At 35.2% G+C, this 17395-nt stretch overlaps 2 protein-coding genes across 2 annotated transcripts; one reads left to right on the top strand and one right to left on the bottom strand.

Annotated features, from left to right (window-relative positions):
* The first annotated feature begins 1376 nt into the window (after positions 1-1376).
* Positions 1377-3078, top strand: LOC119832135 (NADH dehydrogenase [ubiquinone] 1 beta subcomplex subunit 10). The gene is made up of 4 exons (XM_038355734.1): positions 1377-1561; positions 1634-1769; positions 1875-2014; positions 2897-3078. Exons 1-4 carry the CDS (start codon positions 1465-1467, stop codon positions 3001-3003), a joined length of 480 nt encoding a protein of 159 aa, XP_038211662.1. The 5' UTR covers positions 1377-1464; the 3' UTR covers positions 3004-3078.
* A 72-nt stretch (positions 3079-3150) lies between these two features.
* Positions 3151-17020, bottom strand: LOC119832134 (meiosis regulator and mRNA stability factor 1). Its single transcript, XM_038355733.1, has 17 exons — positions 16623-17020; positions 16309-16466; positions 16052-16195; positions 15587-15747; positions 15058-15175; positions 14671-14858; positions 11917-12067; positions 11358-11502; positions 10709-10902; positions 9810-10393; positions 9418-9578; positions 8765-8918; positions 8027-8132; positions 6902-7928; positions 6288-6460; positions 5937-6033; positions 3151-5500 (listed from the first exon to the last, which is right to left on the bottom strand). The coding sequence occupies exons 1-17, from the start codon at positions 16774-16776 to the stop codon at positions 5463-5465; spliced, it is 3753 nt and encodes a 1250-aa protein (XP_038211661.1). The 5' UTR covers positions 16777-17020; the 3' UTR covers positions 3151-5462.
* Between the last annotated feature and the right edge of the window lie 375 nt (positions 17021-17395).

Here is a 17395-nt window from a genome sequence, read left to right as displayed (position 1 = left end):
GGTTTGATTCCTATCAGAGGTAATTTTACTTGTTTTCTCAGGCACTTTAAATTTGTAGCTTTTTTATACATTTTTAATCTTTAGCTAACAAATAAAAGAATATTAAATAAATTGAATACATAAAATCATATAAAAAACATTTATTTAATTAATACGTAGGTGTTATAAACTTTTTTCAGCAATTATTTATTTGATCACCTACAGCCCTACCAATGTAACTTTAATTTATTGAACTTTGTAATGAGCACTGTCTACTGATGCTGCCCACGTGCATATTTAAGAGTAATTGTTTAAAAATCGATCAGTAAGTACATTACTATAAAGTTCCGGAAGCCAATAGCCATTAATGTCCTAAATATAAAAAGTGAAGTCCCGTGTCCCCTAGTGGGGTATGGGGCAGATGATGTACATCCGTTTCACTGATCGATTTTCTTTAGGGACAAGTAGGTGATCAGCCTTCTGTGTCCTGCCAGACCGAGACATTTTTTTTTTTGTGCGTCCCCACCGGGAATTGAACCCAGGACCCCTCGGTTCTACGCTCACGCGTTAACCACTGTACCAAGGAGGCGGTCCTAAATATACTTTTTAAAAATTCTCACCTCCTGGTGAGAATGTAAGGTGAGATACTTATTACTGAACTCAAAAATTTTAAATATTTAACTTAAAGATTTAAACAAATTTAAAAGACGATTTATTCATGTTATTTATTCTGTCTGCTCGACCCAAAAGAATACTATAATACTTGACACTTTGCATCGAGTGTATCCTCTGGAAAGCAAGTATTAAAAAGGCTGTACACTTTTGACTACACTAACCACACCCGCAGAATACCGGCATGAAATGGTAGCATGCTACTGTGTTACGTTCGGTGAGTGCAGGAGCCGCGGCCCACACGGCTCCATTGCCGACTGTGACATAAAAGATAAATGAAATGATAATATTACGAATACCTACTAAGTGGCATAAATTATATAATATGTACTACGAGCGAATAGCTTGTGAAATATAGCTTTAAGAAATAATTTACGTAGTGGCACATAGTGCAACAGCAGCAGCAGCAACTTCTGTGTCATCCATCATTCAACTTGGCGTCCACAGCTGAAATGTCATGTCTTGCCCGACGCGTCTTGGGTGAGAAATAGCGAGTGGTTTCGGGCAAAAGTACACAGCCCTCATTATGTGTGATAATTTCGATTAATGTCGAGCATGTTTTCGTGTTGGACGGGATCGGCAGTATTATCCATTAATATTTGTGTTGAGCAAATAACAACGGCCTCGAGTATGTCCAATACTGAGGAATAATTATTAAACATCTGTTGTACTCAAGTGTCTTGTGGTCAACTGTACGCTATAGTATAAAAAAAACTTCTGTCAAATGCCTGCTTATTATTGTCATCTGTCATTTGTCATTGCTTTAATCTATTTAGATTTTGGAATCGGATTTTTATCCGAATTGGTTTAAAAATGGTTCAGGGCGGCGGTGAACCCGATGATAATGTTTTTAAAGGTTTTATAAGTGCCCTGTACAATACAGTGGATGCACCTGTAACATGGTTTAGAGGTATGTTTTCTTCAAATGACAGTGTCTAATGTTATGTAAGCTAGACTCTTAATATTTTGTTCTGATCTACAGAAAAAGTAGTCGAACCCAATCAGAAGAAGTACCCATGGTATCATCAAAAGTTCCGCCGTGTGCCGACTATCGATCAGTGCTATAGCGACGATGTTGTATGTGACTTCGAAGCCAACACTCAATTTAAAAGAGATAGGTTAGCATCAATATAACCAATATTTTGTAATTGTAACGATGTATCAAGGTATACCAAAATAGTCAATATAATTATATTAATATTAAATATCAATAATTTTTTTAGAGCTGTTGACTCCGAAATTTTAAACATACTTCGCATGCGATTTGAAGATTGCATGATTTACGAATCACCAGACCATGCAACAAAATGCAAACCTCTCTGGGAAAAATATAAGGATGCCGAGGAAGCTTGGTTTATTAAATGTAAGTTTTGTAGTTCTTTTTTTAAACTGCAATAATTACTGTAAAAAGATTGAGACAAATTGTGAACCTCTGCTATTTCTGAAGTAGAATAAACACAACAAAATGTGCTGGTTGGTAGTATAAGATTTTCACTTGCTCATAGCCATGTTATACTTTCACCCCCATAGTAATAAATCCTTTTTTACATTATCAGCTCATCATTATGTCTAAATGCAATACCAAAGTATTCAATCTTTTATAATAACAACAAAAATAGCAACAGTATTCATGTCTATCAAGTTTCCCAATATTTTCTCTGAAAATCCAGATCCTAACCTGGTTATTATGGTACATTATGGTGGTCCTATTTAAAGTACACCCATTCAAAAAAAAAATTAATAATGGATTGAAAATCTTCTCCTTTATTAAGTTGGTTTAAAGTCAAATAATTAGTATTGTTTATGTTACTGTAAGATTGCAGAAACAATTACATTTTAATCTAACTTGTGAGAATGTAATCTGTAGGAAACTTTTGATCCGTTATATTTGTTTGCTATTCAAGGCATTTTTCTCATTTCAATTCATTAATTTTCTTTTAAATATATATGTAGTAATAAATTATACATACAATTTATTTTCAGTGCAGGTTGTGAATAAACAGACATCCACTTCATCAGGGCTCCTATGTATCCATATAGGTTAATCTAAACCAAACCATACCTTATCAATCATATCTCATGCCTAGTTCACAGACAGTTTCACATCAACACATTAGAATCTACAGAAAATTAATTTGTTAAAGCAGTATTTAACAATGAAACAACACATTTTTCAACTGATTGCAATCTCACAGGAATTTATCCGGCGTGGTAGGTGCAAGAATAATAATTGTTTTTATAACAGATGGTGACCTAGGAGCATATGGCGATGCCCGCAAAGCTTACATGAAGCAAAAACATCGCATGATCTGGGAGAGGCGTCACGGCCCCCTGTCTGACCAAACAAAGTGAAGACAGTGCAGAATGAAATATAAAACTTAAGTAGCTAAATAATGTTCATTGCAGTAATAAATTGTTAAAGCATTATACTGGTTCATTATTTTGAGTGCATAATTAAATTCCTTAACATGTAAAAAACAACGATTAATAAAACCCTTGTTTTAAAAAAATAACATTTATTTTCCAACCTACATTCATTTTCATGCAATTACGAAGGGATATAATATCCATACATACACAGATACTACAACAAAAATCAATAATCACAGAATTACGAAGATGTAGAAAAAATATGAACATCTTCACTTACCACTACTTGAAACATCTTAAAATCTAAACATACACATTTAAAATTATTGGTCACGAAAGTAAAAACGAATTGGCTTACATTCATTTGCTATTTAAAGAAATTCAAAATACAACTGGTAATTTTACTAATTCTATAAATGAATTTCTAAAAATCTTAAATAGTTTAAAATTGTTGTTCGAGTCATGATGGCAAAAATTCTCAAAATTTGCTTACATATAAAACTGGTAAAAGTTTTATTAGAATTTCATTTGACGATAATTTCAATATGACGATATTATTAAATAGTTCATGAATATATATTTGATTGGAGAAGAAACAACTAATTGTGTTTATAAAAATACTTGTATGTGATATAAATAGCCACTATTCATTATCTTTTAATACAATATCTCTGCTTTTATAGTGGCTGTAAAATGCAGACTGGCAGTGTAATAAATAAATATATTATTTAATCAACGATATCGTAATTCGTGCAAGGGATCTGCCTACATATAGAAATTTAAAAAGTTCATAACACCTCTATTTTAGCTAAATTACCTTTTGTTGCTCCACATTAATACCGTTGGAGAATGGCTATGTAAATAAATGTGTAAATACAATGTACCAATTACGAATATTATATTATGTACACTTTATACATAAACCTTTATTTCTCGTAGATACAAACAGTTGGTACTTTAATATCACAGAATAAATTGTAGTTTCGATTCACAATTGTTACTTCCAACACATTTATTTACAACTCATACATAAATAAACTGGTTGTTAATACTTAAAAAGTAATAAAAAAATTACTTACAATTAATTAGGCTAAGTTAATGATAGTCAAAAACTTAACTAAACCATTATTCTAATTTGTTGTTCAGACAGTCGTTTGGTAACACATGTTAGACTGTCTGTTTCTTTATGTATAAGCCTAGAAATAAATCATTCTACTCTATATCTTACATTTCAATATTTATATAAAAATATAATAATATGAACGCGCTGATATTAATGTGGAACGACGGAGCATTTGATAGTTATCGAAACTTATAGCCATTGCACAGACACAAGCATATCAAAGAGGCCTAAAGTGTATTCATTCGTTTTCAAAACCTTCTTTGAAAATTTATAATTGACTTAATTTTAGCTACGTTTAGCGTCCGCTTTTAAGCTGTGCGAGACTTTTTGTTTTTGCCGTGCCATTATACTGTATTTGCCAATCTATACAATTTCCATTAATACCATGATAATTATGTTTCTCTCAGTTTTATTGGCGGCATCGGACAGGCATTAATACACATAAAAGCGGACACTAACGCAAGTTTCGAGAATTATTGGCTCAAAACGCACGGATTATAACTTATTCAACAGGGCGTATAGTATACATTTCGACAATATAAAATATAAATTTTTATCTAAAATTATAAATTCGAATTATGATATTCCTTATATTCGATTAGAAAATTGGAATAACGATTATTATAATTTAACAGTCACCAAATAAAATTCTAAACGAGTCACGCATTTAAAGCCAATTTTTTAAATAAAGCATCTATAGAAATAATGGAGATCATATATCGAAGGATAATTTTTACAAATAAAATTAACATTTTGTATGATTATTGTACTTTATGTGAGCATTCGTTAAATGTTACAAGTGCCCTTTAAATTCATTTCCTATGTATAAATATAAAACATTGAGCATTCGATTTAAACGATATGTCGGTTGATAAAACACAGTAACTAATAATAAAATTATAGTAACTACAAAAAAAAAACTTATGTTCTATTTAATGGGTCAGTGTCAAAATATAAAATACGATATTAACGAAATAATAAATAACAATAATTATGTAGTGGTAAAACATCATATAAGTGTATTTTTAAAATGGCTTCCATTAAATCTAATTTCAGTATCGATCCCCCATAGCACTGTAACATCTCTCGAATGCGTTACTTAACCTAAATAAACACACAAAAATATACACAATCTAAAACGTTATTGTTATAGACATCACATTCTTAGGACATATATTTGTCGTGTTGATAAAATTCGTTGCAGCCCTTCATACAAACGTTGGCAAAGTGGACTGAACACATGCAAACATCACACAGAGGAAACATACTGGAAGGGAATGCGTTCTCTTAACTATAGTAATACTTTGGGAATGATATATCATGCCGCATCGAACTGGGCAGCCAGACGCGTGCGACCTGGAAGTATAATCAAATTTTAAAGAAACTTCTTACAATATAATTATGTTAAAGAAAACAACACAAACCATAAGAGTGGTTTATCTGCAAAACGACTACGTCTATTTCCACCAAACGTCACACCTACTTTGATAGGAAAGACTAAATAATGACTCTCAAACTTTTTCACATGGGAGACACTATTTGCAGCAGGGTTTTGAAATATTATATTATATCATCTTATGACAATTATATGTGTACAAAAAGGATAAATTTTCTCAGACCCATAAAATTGCAAAAGTTATGATACTGTTACCTATACAACGATATGCTTACATGTCTTAAAAAAACTTAATTTCATTGAAGTTAACTTAAAACTTATCAAAATCATAGCCAGTAAGCAGCATCTAATAACTTGAGCATAACTAAATATATAGTAGAAGAGAAAAACACTTACGTTTATCTTGAGTGAGTAAAGCTGTCGGCTGAGGTAGTGCACTGGCCGGAGGAGACGACCATATATTAGTCTTCGGAGATTCGAAAACGCGCGACCCCTGTTGAATGTTAATGTTAATTATTTATATAATAACACGGTATTCTTAAATTATACATTCAATTACAATTGAAAAAAAAAGGAAGTTATCAATTCGACAATTTTTTTATATATAAAACCTTAGACCTTTTGAGTGTGTGAACCAATATCGTTTTATTTGAAAGCTGACAAAAACACAAAATACAATCGAATTGGATTCCCACTTATTTCTCAAAGTCGGTTAAGAAGCACACCTCGAGGTATACAAGTAAGTACCTTCTGTCCGGGCGGCGTGTCGTAGACGGAGTAGTCCACCTGCGGCAGCGCGCGCGCGTGCGCGGCGTCGCGGCGCGGCGGCGCGCGCACGCCCCCGCGCATGCGCCACTGCCCGCCCTCCGGCGCGAACACGCTGCCGTGCTGCTGCAGGAACTCCACCACCGCCTCCACGCCTGTCACGGTCCCGTGGGACGTTAGTTTGTGCGTTCCGTTTGCAATGCCGACATTCAACTTATAGAATAAGGATAGTTACTTAAAGAAACTGAAGAAATTTGTCCACCGTTAGATGAAATAATAAGCATAAACTATAGCAAAATAATATGATTTTTTAAATATGAGGCATTTAATATGTTTCTTTAATCACTACATAGTATAAAACAAAGTCACTTTTTCTGTCCCTGTGTCCCTATGTATGCTTAAATCTTTAAAACTACGCAACGGATTTTGATGGGTTTTTTAATAGATAGAGTGATTCAAGAGGAATGTTTACATGTATAATAACATCTATTAAACTACTCTGAATTTAACGCGTGCGAAGCCGCGGGTAAAAATTAAGTGATGAATAAACTTAAATATGAATTTGTATCTAACGCAAAATTTTTAATACAACATACCCAATTCAGCTTTGGGGAACGACGGCCCGTATCGTTTTGTGTACTCCAAAAATATTTCCATTGCCGGAACGGGACGGGACCGATCCGACAATATCAGAGTAACGCGCCAGACCACACGCCACGGAGACGACAAGCGTACGTAGCGCTCCGATATCTCGATCACACCAATGTTGAGGAGCTCCTTCAAATCTGGCTCCATTCCACTCAGCTGGGTGAACGCATTAACGAAGTACTCTTCAGTGGAGCCGCGGGCGACGCTTCTATCGGCCGATAGTACCGCACAAGCTGCGAGTGCGGCGTTCACCCAAGACGAGTTTTCGTCCTCCATTATCATTATGCCACCCTCTATACGCCCTCCAGCGGCGTACACGAGAGCTTCGAGCGAATTCACTTCCAAAATATCAGATTGTATCGGAGCGCCGTACTGCGACACGTAGCGCGCTGACAGCGCCGACAGCGCGATCGGAGCGAGTACTCTGAGGCGCTGCGCCATCAGAGAGCGCGCCAATGGCGTCGCCAATTTCACGCTGCGTTCCCCGGTAGATTCGCAGTAAACGGTCACCATCTCCGGTATCAACTCGAACAGCTCCACCAATTTAACACAACCGTAGTGCGCGACGCGTAACTGTCTTCCGAAATGTGCGTGGTAGGCGGGCACGAAGCGGGAGAACTCCATGCGGAAGTTCGGCGTGTGGCAGAGCAGTTCGACCGCTTGGGCTGCGAACTGGACGGTTCTGGCGCGCTCCTCGGCTGTTGGAGTTCGGCGAGGCAGGGATATCGACCCATCGGAGCTGATGATGACGCTCCCGGGAAGCACTCTGTCCATGAGCTCTTCGAGCGTGCACACTCCGTAGTCGACGGGCGTGAAGGGCCGACCGATGGTAGCTTGGTAGAGTTGCGGGATGTCGTGCGCGTATATTGTGCGGCCCGGTTGAGCTTTGAGAACTTTCACTAGATCCGAGGTCCAGCGGCGATTTTGTGCGGCAGCTGATATCGTAATTACCCGATACGAGCCCGATCCAAGGACCTTTGAAAAGATTTTAAATATAAATGAAAATTGGAATCTGGTTTTTATGTAATTTTTTATTATGAAAAATATTATCAATTTCGAAAGAAGGCTATTACCACGATAGTTTTGCTTAAAGCGGAAAGTAAATCCGGCAGCTTAGTGAACCCATAGTCAGCAACGCGGCATTGACGTCCAAAATGATGGTGAAATGCCGGAATCAATCTGATAAAAAGAGAATATGAAGTAGGTTTAATTTTCAGATGTACGATAGTTTAAAAAATACACACACAGGCTATTCATTACAGGTAATTTTGTATGACCCGGGCTAAAAATCACCTATGTTACTTGTTAAGGAGGTAGCATTTTAATGGTTAATGCACAAAATTGACGGAATAGTTAAGTACATGACAATGCGCAATGCGGTTAGTGAGTGAATTTATTATTATAATGTACTTATTAAGTTAAATGAAATTATTTTTCTAAAATTTTCTTTGTAAATTTTTTAGAGTTCCAGACACAGGTTGGTACATAACCCTTTTACTAGGCCTTCGCTGTCCGACTGTAAGTCTGTCACTCTGTCCAGCACCAGGATTTAAATCAGCAGCATATTTAGAAACAGGAACTTTTCAGAGATGACATATGAGTTACGCGCGCAGTTACGAGCCCGACTCGCATTTTTATAGAATAAGAAAAAAAAAATTAAGGACCATCCATACGACCATTTACGTCACACGTTAATGGGGGGGGGATAATCACCAAAAGTTGAAATTGTGTGACGATATTATAAACGATACTGGCGGTGTTTCACTGAATCGCATAACATGCATAACGCATAAGCCGGCGGGCATACGCACTTGCTGAAGGGTATGGAGCACTTGGGCGCGGTGCGCAGCAGGTCGATGAGCTCGCGCTCGAACAGCGCCAGCATCGGCTCCAGCGCCTGCGCCGTGCGCCCGCGCTCCCGCTCCCGCTCCCGCTCCCGCTCCGCGCTGCTCCGCGACGCGTCGCCTGTCACACGTTGTTCCATATTCATAACTTTGTATGCGAGTTTACACCTACTCTATTAAACCTTTTATTAATTACTTTAACAATTAATTAAATTGGAGGGCCCATTTGCAATATTGAAAAAAAAAAAAAAACACTTCACTAAATACATGTTTAATAGTTTATAATAGCTAATACACTTAAAAGTATAAACTTAATAGCTGAACTTATTAAATTATTAGTTAATACACTTATGCCTATAGTTATTATATTAACCGACATAGAAAAAAGGAGGAGGATCAATTCGACCATATTTTTGTTTGTTTGTTACCTCATAACTTTTTACTAGGTGAATCGATTATTATAGAGTCGGTTCCTTCCATGTGGTCCCCATTTAAATTTGTTCTAGTTGTGACAATTTGAAGGATGTTTTGATTTTTAAATTAACAAATAAATGTGAGTAATTGTTGAAATAATTTATTACGTTTATTTATTCATGAAATCTCGACCAATAAATACTCACTATTATCGATGCAAGCAGGTGCCGAAGCCCAAGTGAGATGACGAGAGGGGCTATCCTTAACTTCCACAGTAGTGATACTACGCAACAGTAGCTCCAAGGCTACTCCATTCCTTGCGTCACACAGCAGAGGCGGAAACATGGCTTCATAACATTCTACGAAACTAAAAGTAAGTACAAAATTATAAATTATAAACAGGATTTTTTTTTAATGCTTAATTGATTAATATCATCTACACTAAATAATATACCTATTATTATACATTTGAAAAACTTATATATTTTAATTAAAATTTGAATTATATTTTACCCCGATTGTACCCAAGTGGAAACAGTACGGAGATTTATTTTATTTTATTTTAAATTAAAAATACATTAACTTAAGTAAAACTTACCTTAACAATGGCAAGATTCCGCCATGACTCTCCAACAGCATCTGAGTATTCTTAGCTAATACTGAGATCTCAATATACACCGGCTGCAGAATGCGGCTCCCATCGTCATGTCCGGTATTCATCACGGCGTGGATGTGGCATTTCCACGGTGCCTCCTCCATCTCCGAACTAGTAACCGGAGTGAAGTCCACCAATTGCACTACACGACCGTATCCCTCGTGTATGATGACCGTGTCTCTAACTTTGGCTATATCCGAGGTAGTAAGGGCGCAGCAGTGGCGGCTGGCGTATGCGTCGCGCAGACGTAGGAGAGGGAGCGTGTGGTTCGTTTGGTCCAGGAGGATGGCGCGGAGTCTAGCTCTCAAGACGTCTAGATTCGGGGCCGGGGACGGCCGGCCCAGGGACAGCTCGAGCCTGCGACCTGCCCACTGGTTGTCGAGGCGGCGCTTGTGCACGCGCGCTATGGCGAGACGGGCGTCGCCTTCCGAGCGCAGCACTACCGTGGCCTGCGGCCCGTCCCCGGCCGCCCACACCGATACACGCACCACGGGCACATATTGATTGAATAGTTTTATTAACATCTCCTGTAACAAAAAAAAAAAGAAAATAATATGTATATTATGGTTTTATTTCAGGGCTATTTGGAATAAGTTCAGTAGTTTATTAAATTATCTTTACATTACTGGGGAAAGTGTATTACTAAAATTTTATTATACGCAGTTTCATTTCAAACTGAGTATCGGTAGGTAATAAATTTCTAAACTTAGTAATAGCACGAATTTATATTTTATGTCTCAGCACACAAAATCTGAGAATATAAAGACTATAAAACACAAGTTCAAGTATATTCAATTCCATATGAAAAAGCAAAAATAAAAATCGTTTCCCCCCCTACCCACCTGCAACACAATCGGCTCGTAGGGCGGCAGGTTGGCGACGGTGAGCTCGGCGGCGCACTCGTCGGACTCGCTGTGCTCGCTGAAGCTGGCGGACGAGTTCCACGGCGAGACCGCGCGGCTCGCGCTCAGCTCGCGCCGGCTGTCGTCGAAGCTGTTGCTGGACGAGCACGCGGAGCGGTCGAGCGACGCTGAGCCTGGTGACGGATCATTGTATTTTTTTTATACACAATAGGCAGGGATAAAAGCAAGATTAATAAAATTTGTTATGTGAAATTAATTATATATACAGTGGATAATTATTGTTGGAAGCATAAATCAATCTTAATAATATAACCCTGAGTGCAGTGGATATATGTATAGTGAACGGTTTGTAGAAGAAATGTAGTATGTAGACAGTTTGTTGAATTCAATACAGAAAACAATATTAATAAATAAATCCCATCCACTTTCTGCGCCATTTCCAAGAAAACTATAATGGAATTGGATGGTTATATAGAGCCAACAGTGATACGGCAGGAGTCACTTCAGGGAAATTAAATATTCAAATAGCTCGGCCTGATGGGTTTCATTATTTTTTATTGCAGTTTATATTACCCAAAAATAATACAATAAATTAAATCCACTAACCACTCTAAACAAAATCACTCACCGTGCGTGCCCCTAATCTTCCGCGGCTTTGGCGCGGGCGGCGGGCAGAAGTCGAGCGGCGGCGGCGTCGGCGCCGGCAGCTGCTGCAGCGCCAGCGCCCACTCGCTCGCCGCCGAGCGCTGCGCGTCTACGCCCACTTGCGTCACCTGCGCATTCAACAATCGGTTAGGTGCGAGTCGGTGTCGCGGGACTAAAGTTTAAAAAATTGGTCACCAATCCAATTTATGACTTCGCCGACCATTACTTAATCTCGATGATTTATTATTTGTTTATTACATTGTCTATGAAGTTTAATCGTGTAACTAACCATTTGTACACAACACAATACAATATTGCATCACAGAAAAAAAGACAGCAACTTACAAGCAACAATTAACAAATATTGTCATTTAATATTTAAATTAATCATACACTTATTTATCCATCAATAGACCTTCAATTAAAAAATGCCACATCACTGCGCAGTTTAATGAAATGAATAATAAAATGCAATGCCTACTGAACAAATCAGCTGATTGCAAGCGTTAATTCTCATAAACCTGTAATCCTATAAAACACACCTGAACCGGCGTGAACTGCGGGCGGGCGGGCTGCTGCGGCGCGGTGCTGTACCCCTCGTCGCTCGAGTACGTCGGCTGCAGCGCGCTGCGCACGTAGCGCGTGCCGATCTTACGCCCGAACACATCCTCGCCGTCCATGCGCTTTAGTGCTCTGGAGACATAGTGGTGTGTAACAGCTGATAGTAATAATTGCTATATTATAAATAAAGATTTTATTTAATTTTCCCTGAATGTATAAATTAACTTATTCACATAATAACTGACTCTGCTTTTAAAAAATTTTTGGAGCGTTACTTTTGAGATAGAGTTTATTTTTGTTTCTATACGGGAGCCGAGATGTAAAACAGTTGAATGTGTCAAATAAAACATTGTTACGAAGTTTAAAGGACAACAAACAACGACATTAAAAAAGGAAGGGAATAAATAAACTTTATTCAAATCTTAATTAGAGCGTAATAATGCGTTTTTAAAATGTACATATATGAGACATTAAATAAACTCCTTAAAAAATTTCTATGATCAAGGACGCATATATATAAAGCATAAAATATTTTGAAAGTAATTGTACATGTAGAATAAAGTGGTTACATTTAGGTTGATATAGTTTAAAAGGATAAACGTCCTAGTTGTTGCTAAATGTAAATGTAATACAATATGCAATAACATACTTTAGTTGCAACAAAAGGAAGTAACGACCGGTTCTCTCACACCCGGTAGCGACAACCATAATAATTCAATAATACGGAACTTGTATTATTACCGACGTGCTTTCTGTGCAAGGTCATTTTTTTCTTATATACATTAATATGTGATGTGTGACTTCAGATGGTTTGGCAAAAAGAAAATAATGCTGTAAGAAACAGCTAATTATTTACAGTTGCATAATATAATAACAATAAAATATAAGTCATTTACGCAACGTGGATATCGCTGACCGTTATCAGTTAATGAGTCATCAATGAACCATATGACGGTCAAACCACAGTGAGGTTACCTTAACCATTAAAGGAAATATAATTTACCAAATCAATATGTTATAAGTATTATTTGCTGCTACTTCTACTACTTATTTCAATAAATTTGAAATGTTCGTAAAAATATACACACACACTTATAGCTATTATGAATTTATCACAAGAAATGTAGCAACGCTATATCGATAAAGATAGTTACTTTAAACGAAGGAAAATAAAATATTGAATAAAATATATTTAAGATAAAAACTTTTCCACGGCGCCATTATCCACCGTTAACATTTTCGATATCGATCGATCTAAATAATTCGCAATACTCACCCGCTTAGCAGCATTTTGATTATAAACTACACTTCTTAACATTAATTGCTTTATAAGCTACAATAATAAATAATTAATATTTAAAAATAAAATATATTAAAACTAAAACGAACTGTTCTTGCTTGTGCCCGGTATTGCAATGGCCGTTTCAAATGGGCACTGAATGAGCAATTATCAAAAAAGCAAAGAGGGTAAACCGAAAAACTTTTGTAACGGAACATAAAGTGACATACACAATAGAAAGATTTAAAAAACGATCGATGGATGTCGTGAACTACATTCCTTTATAAGCAGAACTTACTTGTTACTTAAAATTTTGATAACACATTTAAGATAATTGAAAAATCGAGTTTGTAAATATTCGTCATATTTTAATATAAGAATAAAATAAAAAAAAACAAGCAAGATCAGCAATAAACACATAACATGAAATATGTTATAAGTAATAATATACATCATCCCCCGACCGATGCGACCGCGTGACGGTAATTTGTATACAATTATAGTCTATGCATATTATTACATTTCGCATGAAATCGCCTTGAGATAGAATTATTCAATAACGTATTTTTATGTTCTATTTTCGAATTATTATCTTTTATGGCCACGCCTTTATACCTTTAATATTTTAAGCTACCCTCTAAATTATATTCTATTTGTAACCGTTTTTTGCAATCAGCTGGCGGAAGTACGACATTCACTACAATATGAATTCATTTAAAATTAATAAATTCGAAATTAATTTGATATTGAACATATTTAATAGTAACTTTAGTTTATTGTACGTATAATGTTTATTCAACACGAAAAACAAAATACATAGATACATAATAGTTGTGTATCCTTAATAATGTTATCATTTATAATAATAATATCGCACTTGATTATATTCATAACATTAGCTAGTGTCTGTATTTATGCCCTTCTATCACGTCGCAACGAACCTTATAGCGAGTGACATTGGCTAATTTTTACTGCAGCAGAACATCTCATTCCGATTTCATTATGAGAAGTTCCATTATGACATACATTTGAATCACTCTACATTTTATAATAATTGTTTAATCAATTTGATTATATAAATTGCAAATATTTTTTGTGATAAATTTAAAGGAAATTATGAAAAGAATAGAAAAAAATCAACAACTCTCAGTCTCCCGCAACATTAGGGATTGAAATATTAAAAAAATTTAATGCTTATCCTTACATACTCCCTCAACTTTAATTAAAATTATTTCCAATACTAAGCAGATGCCTGATGATGATGATGGGGACTTATACTAGCAGACCACCTCTATATCTAAACCCTAAAAACCTTAAATTTATATTATGTTATTTTTCTATAAGACACAACTGCAGTCAATGCATGAGATAAACAATTCTCTTAAATATCATAATACATTTTTTATGTCTGTTTTGTAATAAATAAAGAGATAATATGATAAAAATATTTCCTTACCTAGAAGCATGATCAGGTGTTGGGAACTTCATCATGGCTGTAGATGCTGTAACTCTAAGAACCTTTCCCCCGCAATTATCTGCAAGTCTTCGTAGCCGCCTGGAGACTCTCTCTGGAGGCTGATCCACTGGCAAATTTACCACTTCCATTTCACAGGTAGGTGGTTCATCATCTTCAGTTTGGCTAATCTAGGTTTTATATTAAGATACATCATTAAGAATGTATACAATCTAACTGTTTTTTAGGTTAATGATCATGAAAAAATAAATAAACATTAATTAGAATGTAAATAAACTAATGAAGCTGCATATACTTAATGATAATTTAATTGCGATAATTAATATGATAGGAAATTGATAATGAGCACATAAAAAGTAAAAAATATACCTTTGGATTCCTTGGGAGATGGGCCGTCAAGTCATTATAACAATAGTGGGATGAGGCACAGGCTATTAAGGCTGATGAAGTATTCTGTTTATGGACCAATATCACTTCCATATTTTTCCTAATGATCAGTACAGATTGTCATTTAATTGAAATATATGAAGAAAAAATACCATTGGTTTATTTTTCCCAACTTATACAACAGAAATAAAAACAGTGACATAATCTTTTATATTTTATTATTCCATGCATTGCAGTTCAAGTAAATATGAATATAAAATCATTTAATTATAGTATTGTAGAGATTGAGTGCATTAAATATGCTATAGTGAAAATGAGTGAAAATTTAAAATAAAATACCAAAATTTCAAAAACATTTCAATCAATGTAAAAAAGAACTTTCTAGATTTAGTGGTAGTAGAGTAGTTTGCATAAATATTGTTCTATGATATGTTATGAATAGTAAGTTTATTATATGAGATGAATTATTGTTAAGCAAAATGTTCATAAATTGTATACAATCTATACTGACCTATGTCTAAAATCACTCAGGTCTGCAGCGAAATTAATATCTCCAGATATTAAGAGCAAAGAAGCTGGGGCAGGATGCAACTCTCCAAATCTTCTCATGCATTGCCTTAATTTTTCATCAGCTGCATTTTTTTGTGTTCCACATACATGTATTAAGCTTACCTAAATATATAATAAAAGCATGAATAAAAAACAGTACAATAATAAAAACTATGTATAAAGTATATGGTTTTATTTTCAGTATGAGAAAATTAATTAGATATAGATCTTAGCATGAAGATAAAGAAAAATAGAATCTCCATAGTTGGAAAAAATTTACTGAAGCCCTACACTATGAGGAGTTAAAGTTATTATCAGTAGAAGATTAAGTTTAAAACTTATTAATTGTAACTGCATGATGATATATAAAAAAATCAAAAAATGTGTTCATTCTAAAGCAATATAAAATAAAACTACAAAAACATACTTGAGAATCATTGAGTTCTTGAAGTCTATTCACTGATTCTTTCCTCACATCACAGACAACCATGAAGTCAGCTTCCCGCCTGCCTACAAGAAACTTGGCTCTAATTGCTGCCACAACATCTATTGCGGAACAGCCTCGAGGAACCTATATAAGTTTATAAAATTACAACTTTCATACATGAAAACTAAGATATATAGGTGTAAAAATTATAATGTTAGAAGCATAAAAAACATGACAGTTTTTGAGGTTTTGCATACCTGACAATTTTCTATATCCCAAAATATACCAATGGGTATATTATTTGTTGTTTTCTGTTTATGATGCCTGTACCGAGACCTCACCCTTGATCTCTCTACGGGCAAAATTCCATCTTCACGAACACTGCTTATCTCATCTGACGATTCATCTTCGATATCTGAACGATAATAGTAGTTATTGATATATAATAGCAGGAAGCAAGGAATACCTTCTACACACAATACAACAGTAATTGTCTTTGTAAAAAGTATAATAACTCACTAAATTTAACTGGTTTATAATTTTTAAACATATGTTCATTGCATAATGTTACCTGTGATCCATAATCGAGGTGGCAACGGTATTTTCATACAAGGACTAGAAATATTAGTGGCTAGACCTTGAGCTGAATGACTCCGAAGGCCTGCAGTGCTTTTCGCCCCCATTTCTGTATTATCTCGTACTAAACTCATTGTGCGTAGAAACATAATCGACCACGATTACAAAAAAATAGATATTTGTATTCATAGACGGGGACAAAATCACCATTAAAAAGTAGGCTACTCTTGATATGAGTATTAACTTGCACACAACAAACACTAAAATAGTTAAGTACTTAAACCTATAGAAAAATGCTTAAATCTTATGGATTTGCGTCTAATTTAAATCACAATTATTTACAAAATGTAAAAACAAATCAACACTTTGCTACGCCATTTCTACATTTGTGCCATAGACAAAACACTTTAATCACAGATCAAGTAGAGGTAATAATACTAACAAGATTTTTACACAGATAACATTTTAAGTTGACATATTATTAAGTGTCCTCTATCAGCTAAATTTAGGACAGTGTGATCAGAAGCCCTTAATTTAGTCTATTAGGCAAAAAAAATTTCCACATTTAGGATGTTAACTCGTGGAATGCGATAACTTTTTCCAAAATTCGTAGTATAATGAGCACATAAGACAATATTACTTCTTACAATAATACAAATAAATTTTAACAAATTATTTATATATTTTTTTGTTATTGTTAAATACAGGTATTGACCTTCTTTGTTCATGTTTATATAAAGGGTAGGTAATCTAATTAATTTTTATTCT

The sequence above is a fragment of the Zerene cesonia genome, chromosome 15 (genome assembly GCF_012273895.1).
Source record: "Zerene cesonia ecotype Mississippi chromosome 15, Zerene_cesonia_1.1, whole genome shotgun sequence".
In the NCBI taxonomy this organism is placed as follows: domain Eukaryota; kingdom Metazoa; phylum Arthropoda; class Insecta; order Lepidoptera; family Pieridae; genus Zerene; species Zerene cesonia.
Note: the sequence above shows the minus strand (reverse complement) of the source record. Positions and strands in the feature narration are given on the sequence as shown.